The sequence below is a fragment of the Neomonachus schauinslandi genome, chromosome 1 (assembly GCF_002201575.2).
Source record: "Neomonachus schauinslandi chromosome 1, ASM220157v2, whole genome shotgun sequence".
NCBI classification, from domain to species: Eukaryota; Metazoa; Chordata; class Mammalia; order Carnivora; family Phocidae; genus Neomonachus; species Neomonachus schauinslandi.
Window position 1 is genome coordinate 175,219,102 of NC_058403.1, and position 13,364 is coordinate 175,232,465.

The following is a 13,364-nucleotide window of genomic DNA, read 5'->3' on the forward strand; positions in this document are numbered from 1 at the left end:
TTTGTATAAATATCAGGCAATATTTATACATAAATCTAAATTTGTATGGACATGTCCTCTCTTCTGGGTAGGTGGAGTGATTATTCTATTACTGGATCACTATTTTGTGATGTCAATAAGGTCTTGTATGGCTTGCTTGTTTTATGAATACCGTAAGTGTAATAAGATAAATACTCTCAAACCTTGATGAGTCCATATAAATATCCACTTTGATAATAAATCCCGTCATAGTCACAACAATTTGCAATGGAAGCACTCAATATGTAATAGAGATTTCAAATAAATAGCGAAGCTGGAGCATTATGCCCTAAATGCTAAATTGTCATTCAGGAAGTTGAAGGAAAACTTAAACAGGTTTTCTAGCCAATTAATTTTTTTTTAAATGTTGAAATTTTCAACGTAAGTCACAATTTCTGAGATTTGTATTGGAAAAAAACTTAACAAGAAAAATATTGTAAGTATTTCTAGTGACCCTACTACAGAAAGTCTCAATCTCCATGCATACAAAAATACTGTTACATTTTGCTATTGGCAAGTGTTCTTTCATTCTCCAATGGAACTCTGTAGTCATATGCATTGACCAGAATTCTATAGGAAACAAGAAGAGGAGATGAGAGAACCAGTCTCATGCTCTTCCCAATGTAGATTCAATGTGCCATATGGAACAACACAACCTTTGACAAACTTCAGACCACAGACTGCATGATTTAGGGGTCCACTGAATTAAAATTTACAGTTCCCAGATTTCAGAGGCGCTAATGTTGTAGTTGTCTAGAAATTATCAAAGGCAGAGAAAATACTGCCTCATAGTAACATACTAAATGGAAAATAACACGTTCAGGCAGCAGGGATTGGAAAAGCAAATGTTATCCAAATTCTCCACCAAACTCACCTCAAATTTCAGGATAACATGAAGAAATTCCAAGGCAGAAAACCACACCAAATTCTAAGGTTTCACATTCTCATAATGCATCATTCTAGAATGTTCTAGAATTCTATCATGGACCTTTTCTGGGTATTCAGACCAGAACCAACAGTTAAGAGTTGTGGGTAAACCAGACTCTCATAAAAGAAAAGGTATTGCGGTATTCAAAGTCTTTACAGCAGATTTTTTATGGGACTCACCGAAGGAGGAAAGGACTTCTTTAGGTCTGTAAGTCACCAACAAATCTGAATGACATTTGTAGGGTTTACTGGCCATGCTGAACGAGTAGAAAGACTGGAATGGAAGTCAGGGAATCATGTTTACATTCTGACTCTTTCACTAAAACCCCATTTGTGGGATCCAAAAATTACCCCAAGGCCTTTAGATATAAAATAATAAGTGACATCACCTTTAATGGTGAAATGAGGAAACAGAAAATATAACAATATAACACATCATAATGGTAATTTCCTTAACAAAAATAATAAATCACAGGCCGCCCAACTGATCGAAAGGAAAGTATAGGCCATTCCTCTAACATTTTAGAATTTGTTACTACCATAAGGGTTCTGTATACCAATATTGATTGATATCTATATATCTCTTTGGAGTGTTGAGATTTTCATATATTTTTTCAGGGTAAGGCTTTTCCTGTGGATATAGTACCTATGATATCCAACTGGGCTCCAATATATAGAACACCATATTTGCATTATCAAAATATTATTTTTCTTTTTATGCTTTTAGATCACTGTCTATATATGATGAAGAGTATTTAATACTTTTATTTTCAAAAATTTGTCTGTTAAACAGGATGCATCTTACCATACCTGTATGTGTTACAGAACAGCAATTATATTGGGTGTCCTTGTTTCTTTGTATTATAATTTCTTTATTTGCCCAATGGAGATGATACAGGCCCCTACTAAGTCCATTAGGCTGTTGTGAACAACCACATCATTTCTGCACAAATTTTTTGAGGTAAATAAAGCCTTATGCAAAATACTCTTACCCTGATACCAGCTACAGGAGCAACTAGGGATTAAGTCAGATCCCTCGGGGGACTATAGAATTTCCTCCACTGTAGCTAGGTGATAAGACCTGCCTGGTTCCATGGCTAACAGCTGGGTAACCCTAGAGAAGGAAAAAAAATTTAAAGAGACCTTTCTAAGGCTGGTAGGAAGTTGAATTTTCTTGTCAATGGAATCAGCTGAACTATCTATTCTGTACACGTAAGTTTGAAGTTGGCCTTTAATTTCCACCTGTTGCGCAAGAGTTTAAAGAAGAGAGAAGGTCACCCCTACTAAGGTAAGAGATAAAATGTTTTTGTCTGTGGGTAAACACAAAATCACATCTCTGTTAAAGTGACCCCTTGGGTTTAACACAATTATCGAATTTCCTTTCAGAGGTCTGGTTGCATAAGTATTTCCTATTATTTAATCTTCCACTAATCTAAACAGCTTTTCTTTAAAAACACCCCCAGATATGCTCCATCCTTTAACACTGCCCAATCAGCAGAAATCTGAATACTTCTGCCAGATGTATTTTAAATAAAGCACTGTAAACATAATCATTCTCTCTAAATTTTTGTCTCTACAGAAAAATCTCAGCATAGGGGCCAGCTTTTACTCAAACTGCCTGTTTCGCATATGTGTTACAATGGAAAAGACAACCAGCAGATAAATATAGAAATAGGGAGAAAAGGCTGGGAGCATCCACCCATTAAAATAACAATCTTTTCACCAGTTGGTAGGATTATGGCTAATCTAATTTTGATTCTGGTCCACGGATCTGTATTCCCTACAAGTTTTTAACATTTTTCTGTTTTACAACAAGCATGTATTACTTTTATAACAAGGATATGAGGGAGTCCATTGCATAGAAAGAGTCTCAAGAATATTAGATTAATATACCACACGAGATGTCACTGACATGGTCTCAGACATTTAACAGGAATTGGAAGACTCACAAAAGTTCCTTTTCACAGCTAGCTCCACCTGTTTGAACAATGTTAAGTGAGTAATAATACAATTTAAAAAACCCAGAGAGATAAATAGCAATTTTAAAAAAATTAAAGCATATTTCCTTTTAGGGGCAAATAATTGAGCAACTGTAACGAGGCCTTTTAAACGCAACTGTCACAGAGCACCATTAAATATTCACATGAAAGAGATCCAGGCAGCTTAAAGATGAACGTTGCCTTGTTCTTGAGAGGCCAAATCCACTTGCGACAATATGAAAAATATTCAGTGCATCTGGTTGGGGCCCACTTGGATGATGACGTGTTTCTCATAAGCCCTTTTCATTGTTTTCTCAATTTGCTTCAAAAACACTTGTGGGATTCGTCCACATAAAGTGTGAACAGTCTCCAAAAACTTCAGCTGGAGCGGGTAATACATGGATTGAAAGAGATTATCTTGAAAGGGAAACTAAAAAAGGATTTAAAAAAAAATGATAGATGTTTAGTGACTGAAATGCCATTTAAAATGCAAACAACATTTACTAAAAAATGAAACAGGGAATTAAGCATGCAGGCATAGGTTTGGATGTTCTAAGACATTTGATGGGGATTCAAAACCTGATTCAATCCTGTGCAGCCCCAGGCAATTACTTACCATCCCTGGGCCTCAGTTTCTCTACCTCTAAAAAAAAAAAAAATGATTTATTTGGGTCCTTAAAGCTCTTAAAATCTAAGATCAAAATATATCTTCAAGGACAAGATATTCTCTATTTAGTATGCTCTTGCTGAGGAGAAGCAAGGCGCAAGTAGAGATTTGAAATCTACTGCGATAAAACATTGAATTCTTCATATTTTTTTGTGTTTGTTGCAACTAATTTTAAGATTTATTTATGTAGAGTGAGAGCGCCCACGCACCAGAGCACACGGGGGCGGGGGGGGGGGCGGGCAAAGGAAGAGGGAACAAGAGACTCTCAAGCCAACTCCCTCCTGAGCACAGAGCCAGACATGGGGCTCGATCTCATGACCCTGAGATCATGACCTGAGCCGAAACCAAGAGTCGGACGCTTAACCAACTGAGCCACCCAGGCACCTGTTTGTTGTAATCTTAATGAAGAAACTTTAGGGTATGTCTGTAGTAATCTCATGAAGTCCAGAGTTTAGCCATTACTAGTAAAATTTATCGTCACTGAACTTCATTTTAATAATTCAGGTACCAAATATTGGTTGTTGGTTTTTTTTTTCCCACTTAATACTGGGCTTTTGATTTGAAATTCTCTTGTTTTCCCATGAAAGGTGTTTATGAGCAGAATTTTCCAAAATAAGTCTTTTTGACCACTTAGTTATGAGCATGTTCAAATTTTTATTACAATCTGGTTGAAATGGAAAAGGCCTCCAGTAGTCAAGTCAAAGATTCATTGTTGGCGAGGAAATTTTATACAAAAAGATTAGGAAAAAAAAAAAAAGGAAGAAAAGAAGGGTGAAAGGTCAGTACATGCTTGCCCGGCAGCAGAGTGGGTGGGTGTCTGGTTTCCTAGAACAAGTTTTAATCCCTTTAAAGTTCATCAGAAATATTGCTTAAGCATGTTTATTAGAAATGTGAATTTCTTCCCAGGAGATTATGCATTATGTAACACAAGAAGGACCATGTTTGGGACAACTGTTTTCTTTCTCAGCCCAAATTAGACCACTGATCAACTCCTTTTTCATCACGGTATCCCTAGTGACAGGAAAAGAATAGGTCAGAGCCCTGGAGTCATCCTTGGTTCTCTCTTTCCCCCACATCCCTCATCCAGGCTATCAGCAAGCACTGTAAAATCTCTCTTTACCACAATGCCTTCATGTGGACACCGCTGCCCACCTTCCTGTTGCCCCCATGTCTCACCTCGATGGCTGCAGTAACTCTTCATAAATAGCCCTTGTGTTCTCACTCTTGCCTCCTTGCACTGAGTTACCAAGGTGATATTTTTAAAGTCTAAATCAGACCATATCATTTTCCTGCAGGGGCTTCGCACTGCACTTAAAATAAGATTCCAATTCCTCTCTTGTCCTCAAGGCTCCATGGGACCTGGAACTCTCCTTGGTGTCTCCATCCTTCTGGTTACCCTGGCTTCTTCCCTGCCCTTTGGGCACACCAAACTCATCCCTGCCTCCAGGGCTTTCCCTGGGTTATTCCTTCTACTTAGCAGGATCCCCCCCAGACTGCCCCATGGCTGCCTCCACTGATCACATATCGGTCTCGAGGAGGCCCCCTGAAGACCCCAGCTCTCGAGCGCTCTTCCCTGCCCGTGACTCTCAGCCCATCGCCCTGCTCTGGTTCCTTTTTAACATCTTTCACTACCTGGTACAATTTTTCTTTCTTTCTTCGTCCATGTGAGTATTGTGGCTTCCTCCACCCAGAGTACAGGCTTCCTGATGACCGGGCTTTGTCGGTCTTGTTAACTCTGAGTGCCTAGAACCTAGAATTGTCCCTGCATAAAATAGGCTCTTCACAGATGCTGGTTGGAAGAATTACTGACAGAATGCCTACCTGACAGATGACTTCCTTGGATCACAATGGAAGGAGACTTCACTTTCCCTTTGCACAAACACAGACACACAGGGTTAGGGTTTGTGTGGGCAAGTGAGAGAGAGAGAGAGAGAGAGAGAAGAGATGGAGGGGGAAAGGGGAGGGACAGGAAGAATACTTTCAGAGAGAGATGAAGGGAGAAAGAAATGCAGTTTGAGAGTGAGAAAACATCTTTATAGACAGAGGAAGAGAGAGCGAGTGAGACAACGTGGACAAGGTAGGGAAGGAGGTAAGTGTGAAACTGCTCTCATCGAAACAACTTCTAATTATCGGGCACAACCGTATGCCAGGCACTGTACTACAAGCTTAAAAAACCCATCACTTTGGGGTGCCTGGGTGGCGCAGTCGGCTGGGCGTCCAACTCTTTTTTTTTTTTTAGATTTTATTTATTTATTTGACAGAGAGAGAGAACACAAGCAGGGGGAGTAGGAGAGGGAGAAGAAGGCTTCCCGCTGAGCAGGGAGCCCCATGTGTGGCTCGATCCCAGGACCCTGGGATCATGACCTGAGCCAAAGGCAGCTGCTTAGTGCCTGAGCCCCCCAGGCGCCCCTGAGCTTCCAACTCTTGTCTTCCTTTCAGATCATGACCTCAGGGTCACGATCTCAGGGTCATGAGGCAAAGCCCCGCATGGGGTGCCACACTCAGTATGGAGTCTGCTGAAGATTCTTTCCTCTCCCTCGCCCTCCTCCTCTGTTCCTCCCCAGCTCTCATGCTCTCTCTCATAAATAAATAAATAAATAAATAAATAAATAAATAAATAAATAAATAAAATCTAAAAACGATCATTTTATGGAATCCTCACAACAATTTTATGAGGCAGATGACACTATTATCTCCATTTGAGGAGATAATGAGGAAACTGAGGCCCAGTAAGGTAAGAGCACAGAGTTAATGACTAATAACCAGAAAGGGACAAAAATTGGGCCTTGCGTTGAGGTCTGTCCATCCCCAAGCCAGGCCCTGACCCCACCAGACGGTGCGCCGCCCTGTGGAGAGTGGGGAAACGTGTCTTCCAAGAGGGAGCCTATGTTTGTTCGCGTTTCAGGATGGGGTTAGCGATATTCCTGATTGAAACGCCTGAATGCAAATGGTCCTTGTAGGCCCATGTGAGGACCATCACTGTGTGTATTTGGCAGGATCATTTATGACCCAGTTATTTGGCTTTCTTTCTGTTCCTCCAGAAAGCAAACAAGACACATGGTAACTCAAGAGCCACCATTGCTCTATTCCAGACTAGGGCTGGCAGGTCACAGAAGAAACCCAAGCTTGGCTCTGATGGACTGCTGCAAACCCATTTAACTTCTGTTTGCACTCCTGAATGGCTCTGCCCCGGAGTCAGTGTTTGAATATCTAAAGTGATGATATCACTAAGTACAGAACAAATTTTCTGTGTAATTAAATCACTTGGTCTTTGAAAACCAACAGCAGGAAATGCAGGAGAAGAAAGCGGTGTTAGCTTACATGCAGGCTAAACTCATTCCCTGCAGAGAAAATTCTGGAATTCCAGAGACTCTCCTTAGCAAGATGCACATTTTTCACACACAAAAAATGTGCTCCTGTGTCTCAGGATTCGCTCCCGCCAAAGGCCATTTGTGAAACCGTGAGGGTTCGTGGATTCTTAAGAAAAATACCTCTAACAAAGTCTACATACTTTATGTCTGGGGTCAGCACATTTTTTCTATAAAGGGCTAGACAGTAAATATTTTAGACTTTGTGGGCCACACAGTTTGTTATAAATACTCATCTCTGTCATTGAAAGCAGTCACAGACAAGCACATAAATGAATGGGTGTCACTGCCTCCCGATACGACTTTATTTATGAATGCTGAAATCTGAATTGCATATAATTTTCTCACGTCATGAAATATTCTTTTTTTCCCAGTGATTTACAAATCCGTTCCCAGCCCACACGTCTTACAAACACAGGCAGCAAGGCAGATCTGGCCCAAGTTCGCTGACCCCTACTCTATGTCTTGGAGTTACCGTTTCAAAAGGGACATCCCTGAATCTCTGTTGCTGGTTTCCCCCTAGTGATCTCAAGGTAAAAAGCAATGTGGAATGCAGCGTTTCCCCAAGTGTGGGATGCAAGGCAAGGGCCAGCAATATCTGGCATTTTAGGTAGTGAGAACCAAAGTAAGTTTCTTTCAACCTTCCCATTTACCGCAAGAAGATAGTTCCCAGGCATCTTTAACATCTTAACACTTGCTAATCAATCTCTCCAAGGTGGTAAGAGGGGGCCTGAGGCTGTGAGAAGTCCAGCTCCAGGCCAAAATCCTATGTCTGATCTTTCAGACTCAACCACGGGTAATGACAAGGCTGCTGGCAGGCCTCTGGAGGGATGGGGAGCTGCCCTCCTGACACCAGATTTGGTGCACAGGCAAGTTTACTTGAAGGAGTTGAGTCAAGAACTCAGGCCCCTGCCCCGGGCCAGCCATGCTCAAATTCATACCTGCATTCCTATCCCAGACACCTCCATTTGGAGGCCTCCTGGGAAAGGAGGGGTATCCTTCCACTCGACCCTCTTTCCCTTCTCCTTCCCCCTCCCCTGGCCTACAGGTCCATAAGGATGCAGGAGCCTTGAGAGGATCTCTGCGTCTCTGCTGCATTCTCTTGACCAGTACCCTTTGCTGGGTACCAACGCAACACAGGGGAGCTTGTGCCTCTTTTTGCCTCTTGCTTGCACCACTGCAGTATGTAAATAAAGACTTGATTTTTACTTTTAATTTGATCCCTTGTCCTAATTGACCATCTCCACACCGGATTTCTCAACAGGATGCTGGCAACCAAGCAACACACTCAGCTTGAGCTGAATAGTATCATTTTGTTCTCTTTACGTGATCTTTACCCTAACACATTCCCCTCTGTTATGGCAAATGGCAGAGGGTTTCTTTCTGGGCCTTTCATTTCCTCCTTAAGTCAACTTATTTAAGGACCCCCCCCCAAATAGTGACTTACTTGTAAAGATTAAGAGTGGCTATAATATGAGGGAGCGAGCTGATACAGTGAGGTGGTACCTGAGATTAGGGAAAGGGGCAGAACTCAATGCTTCTGGGGAATTCTTTGGCCTTCGAGGGTGCCGAGGACCCAAGTGACTGTCCTGCTTCATGTGGAGTGCGCATGCGTCTGCTACATGGCCGGGGGCGCGGGGAGGGGGGGTTGGACACACTTACATCCCGTATTGCTTCATAGAGCGCTTTGAAAGTGGGTTGCTTATCGTCATGGTAGACGCCTCGGTTCCCGTGCAGGACAGACACTCCTTCCCGCTCAGCTTCTTTGCAGTTGCTTCCGTACATGCAGTGATCGGGACGGTAGTTCCACTGGCAGGGGAACACATAGAGACACTCTGGTGGTGACAAGAGAAAGACGCGTCTGCAGTCAGTGCCCGCTCTCCTCTGCGCACCTGCTGGTTAAACCCGTGTTTCCATACCCTGCACACCACACGCGATTTCAGTGCCTGGAGTGTGACTGGGACTCACGGTCCAAACTTCACCATATTTTGTCCATATTTTGAGATCAGGAATTGAAGGGGCACATACTCATGATGTTGTAGGTTTCACCCCAAAACAGGAGGGCAATGCATCGGGGACAAGGAGGCCAACAAGGTCAGGTCCAAACCGACACTCTCTCACTCAGAAACACTGCAACCTAGGTCCAGCGATTCAGCCTCCCTGTGCTTCACCTCCCTCATCTGTAATATGGGTAGGACAGGAACTCCTTCCTACTGGGATGATTAGATTTAAAAGACAAGGGTAAAATGCTCTGCTGAATGCCAAGCACACAGTGGTGGTCAACCGTGTTAGCACTTACAATCCACTCTTCGGGAAGGTTTTATGAAACAGACAGACTTGGAAAATTGGAATCAAGATTGAAGCAAAGGTTCCTCTTTGGATTAAAAACCAACCAACCAACAAAATCAAAATGGAAGGAAAAAACAAAAAACTACAACAGTAAAGGGGAGAACCCTCCCCCCAAAAAGAGCAAAGAAATAAAAAAGTCCCTGTGTCAAGGTGACGATACACATTGTGGGTGAGCATTGCACAATCGTGTACTTGTATGTGTATCTCTAATCTGGTGGTTCTTTGCCAGGGCCTCCCCGGGGGCCATTTGGCGATGTTTGGAGGGAGATACTGGTTGTCATACATGGAGGAGGCCACTACTCTCTAGTGGGTGGAAACCAGAGATACTCTAAACATTCCACAATGAACAGGACAACCTCCACAAGAGTAGCAGTGCCAAGGTTGAGAAACTCGGCTCGAATCCTGTTGGACGGCTAGGATGATAAAATCAGCAACAAATTCACGACCCCTGAGCTTCCTGGCTCCTCAGCTTGATGCCTTTAAGGGCTGGGGTAAGAGCAGTAGGAATCAAAGCTCTCTGTGAGTGTGTGTCAGTGTTCATGAGAAAGGCCCCCTGTGAGAACACAGAAGCATTAGAGCAAATCAATTACCGTTGTCAGAAAAGCAACATAGAGATGTGCTTGTGGGTTGGGCTGACGGCTATCCCTTCTTAGAGACTACTTCCAGAGAGCCTGGACATGGAAAGCGAACAAGGAAGAGGTCATCACACATCCCCTCTGGTGGACTGTGTGTAATAATTCTACCACTCAGTCTTTACGGGCCATGGTGACACCCAGGCACCCTCCAATTCTTAATCATTCACAACACCCTGCGAGATTTTCCTTTTCTCGGGAGAACCCCTTTCCACCGCGATGCTGCTCTTACTTGCATTCACTTTCACACTTGTACATATATAATCCATAGCTGGGAGAGAGTAGTGCTCACCCTGAAGTCGTGTTATCTAGATTTAAACTCCTCTTGGAATTGTGTGACTTTTCTGCATTCTAGCGTAGGGGGTTGGCGTGAGGATTCTGTGACAGAAAGTATCTAAAAGTGCTCGTGTGCTTTTAAACTGTGTCTGACCTCAGACCAATTGTGGCCTTTCGGAACCCCATGAATCACATCGCTCCTTTATGATACCTGCTTGGGTATTTGCAGTTGAATCCCTGCTTAAGCACCTGCTAATGTTCCCTGCTGAGTGAACTGCCCTAGAATCCATCTCTGTTTTTGTAAATACACTGATTGAATCAACAAATATTTACTGAGTGCCTGCTTTGTACCCAGCAGACAAAGGAAAGTCTGGTTCCACCTTTGTGGCATTTGAGATTGGTGATGGAGGTTTTTGCCTCTTCGCAGGTAGTACGGGACCCCACTGCTAAGGAAACCTTCCTTTTCCTTGCAGCTTCCTGAGAGGACCACGCCCAGTGAGGGCATTCCAGGGCAGAAGATGAAATAGAAAGGCTTTGAAATCAGATAAATGTATGTTCAAAGTTGGCTTCCACCCTCTCCTAGCTCTACAACCTTGATGAGTTATCTGGACCTCAATTTAGAAGCAGTAAAAAGAAGCTAAGTTATCTGGGGTTGAACTCCAGCTTTATTATGCTAATAGTGAAATGGCCAAGGGAGCAAGCTCTGGAGTCAACCCACACTGGCTTTGAATGACAGGACTGACCCTACTTGCATGAACTCAGCCAAATTACATAATTTTTCTGAGCCTGAGTTTCATCGTCTGTAAACGGGGGAGGACCGTAAATATTTTGTCCAGTAGGATTCTGGGGAGTACTAAGTGAACTTATCAATACAAGTATTTGGAACAGTACGACACATAGAAAGCATGCAATAACCATAAGCTGTAATCATGACAACGACCACTGTTACTGTTATGAGAACTATTGCATTAGGTCACTAGAAGAATAAAACAAAATAAAGGGAATGAGCCTAGCATAGTTCTCGACACACGGTACCTTGGTAATAAAGGTTTTACTCCAATTGTTTCTAGATATGCAGGTGGCCAGTCATTCTTAACCTTTTATGGATCACAGATCTCAGAGTCTAATGAAAGCCTTTGACCTTATCATTGGAAAGGTACAACTGGGCATATTTAAGAACACTTGCTCATAAGTTTAGGGGTTTGTCGATTTCCTAAAGACCAGCTAAAACTCAGCTGTTGAATCTCAACTATGAAACTGGATTCCAGACAGAATTCATTTCACATCTTTACAATCCCCTTCAGAATTTTTCAGAGGAAGAAACGCAAAATACATTGAGCATGTAATTGAAAGAAGAATTCATTCACACACTGCAAGACACTGGTGTCGCTGGATGATAAGGCTCTGCTCCTGCCCTTGGGGAATTTATACTCTTGTAAGGGAGACAGTATGTAGTAAAGTCAAAATGAACATGTTTTTATCAGGGTTCATAGAAAGGAGGATATTTCAGTACAGTTTCATTTAAACTCAGACTTACAAACTAAGGATGAGATTTTGACAGTCAAAAATGGAGCCCTGGAAGAGGATTCAAGGAGGAGAGAATGGCCTGATCATCGTAAAGAGTTTGGAAATCAGAGTGTGCTTTACGAAAGATAAGCTATTTAATTTTGCTGGGATAAATTCAGTCTCTTCAAAGGGGTAAGATAACGGTAGCAAAGCTGTCATATAAATGGACTGCTTTGACCTAAAATATTCAAGAAATATATATCTATGTTGGATTGCAAGTAACTAACTTTGATTCCAGCTTGAAGAAAAAAAAAAAGAAAAGAATTTTTCCTTGAAAAGAGAGGGAGTAGCTCATAAAATCAGAGGTAAAGCTGAACCGGGTCAGGATGTGGGGGCAGCTCCTGGACTCTGACAGGTGGGCACTAATTAATGTCAGCTCTTCAGCACGGCTGCCAACATCGCCAACACCGAAACCTTGGCTACTTTCTGCTCTTGGATCCCCAGACTCAGGTTCCGAGGATATGGTCTGACTGGGTGAGTGGGAGTCAGGAGCAGACGGAGTTCTAGGACTGCATGCAAAAGCAGGTAGGGTGGGGGAAATAGAGAGAGAGAGAGAGAGAGAGAGAGAGAGAGAGAAGAGTAATTCCCCTAAGAAAACTGGGGCCCTGTAATCCAAAGACAGAGCAGTGAAAAGTAACAGTTGTGTCTTTTTATTTACAGATACATTTTGCACGGGTTACACTCTGAAATCTCCATTTGGTTAACGGGCGAGGGGGGGGGAGGAGGAGAGGGGTCAAACTAGCGTCATGGGGTGGACTAAAGAGGGAACATCTACGGAGATCAGCTGATGAACATGCAGAGTGGACTAATGATGGCTATTTGGCACATGATCAATAACCATTCTGAAATGGATCTATTTTAAGCAAGATTATCAGGGCTGTCAAAATCTGATGGTTAAAAATGATAGCATGGGGAAACAGATTATTTTCCACTGCTCAGGAAATAATATCATGAATGGTTTTAAAATTTCAAATCCCCAAAGCCTCGAACCACTGCAATTTATTTTAAAATCTTCTTTCAAGCTAACCCCTCTTCAAACCCCGAGTCTTTGCTATTTTCCTCTCCATTTTTACATAGATAAAGAAGCCCATTAACTGATTATCTATGGCTCTGAAATCCCTTAGTGATGGCTTCAGGAGTCTACATTTATTTCCAGAGCCTCCTAACTATTCACAAAGTGCCGTGTGAATTGATTGCTCCTTACGTTTCTGATTATTTTGTACTCTTGGGTTCTCTAAGATTACGGAACAGCTCATGCCTGATCATTTTCACTTCATGGTGAAATAGGCTTGCTACTCACTCACTACACTACCAATAGAATGAAGGCTGTTGGATGCATCATTAATTTTTGTTTGTTAGTTTTGTTTCTTTAATGCGTCCTTCTGGAACTGAGCTTTCCCAGCATCCTCTTCATCCTTCTTCCAGAATGCATCTTGTTCCAGAAAAGGGCAATACATTCTTCCAGGAAGACTACTCTGATCACACAACCTAAAGAAGCAATCCTCTCCCTCCAGCCTTGAAAGTCTCTCTCTCGATGCCTCATTTATTCCTTTCTTTAAAAAAGATTTTATTTATTTATTTG

General features: G+C 42.4%; 1 protein-coding gene across 1 annotated transcript in view; it reads right to left on the reverse strand.

Annotated features, from left to right (window-relative positions):
• Window positions 1–2,793: 2,793 nt before the first annotated feature.
• Window positions 2,794–13,364, reverse strand: part of GXYLT2 (glucoside xylosyltransferase 2) — a 91,445-nt gene continuing 80,874 nt past the window's right edge. Inside the window, exons 8-9 of the mRNA XM_044912746.1 lie at window positions 8,622–8,794; window positions 2,794–3,354 (exon numbers count right to left, since the gene is read on the reverse strand). Of these exons, the coding sequence (XP_044768681.1) occupies window positions 3,172–3,354; window positions 8,622–8,794 (356 nt within the window). The 3' untranslated portion in view covers window positions 2,794–3,171. The remainder of the gene's footprint in view (window positions 3,355–8,621; window positions 8,795–13,364) is intronic.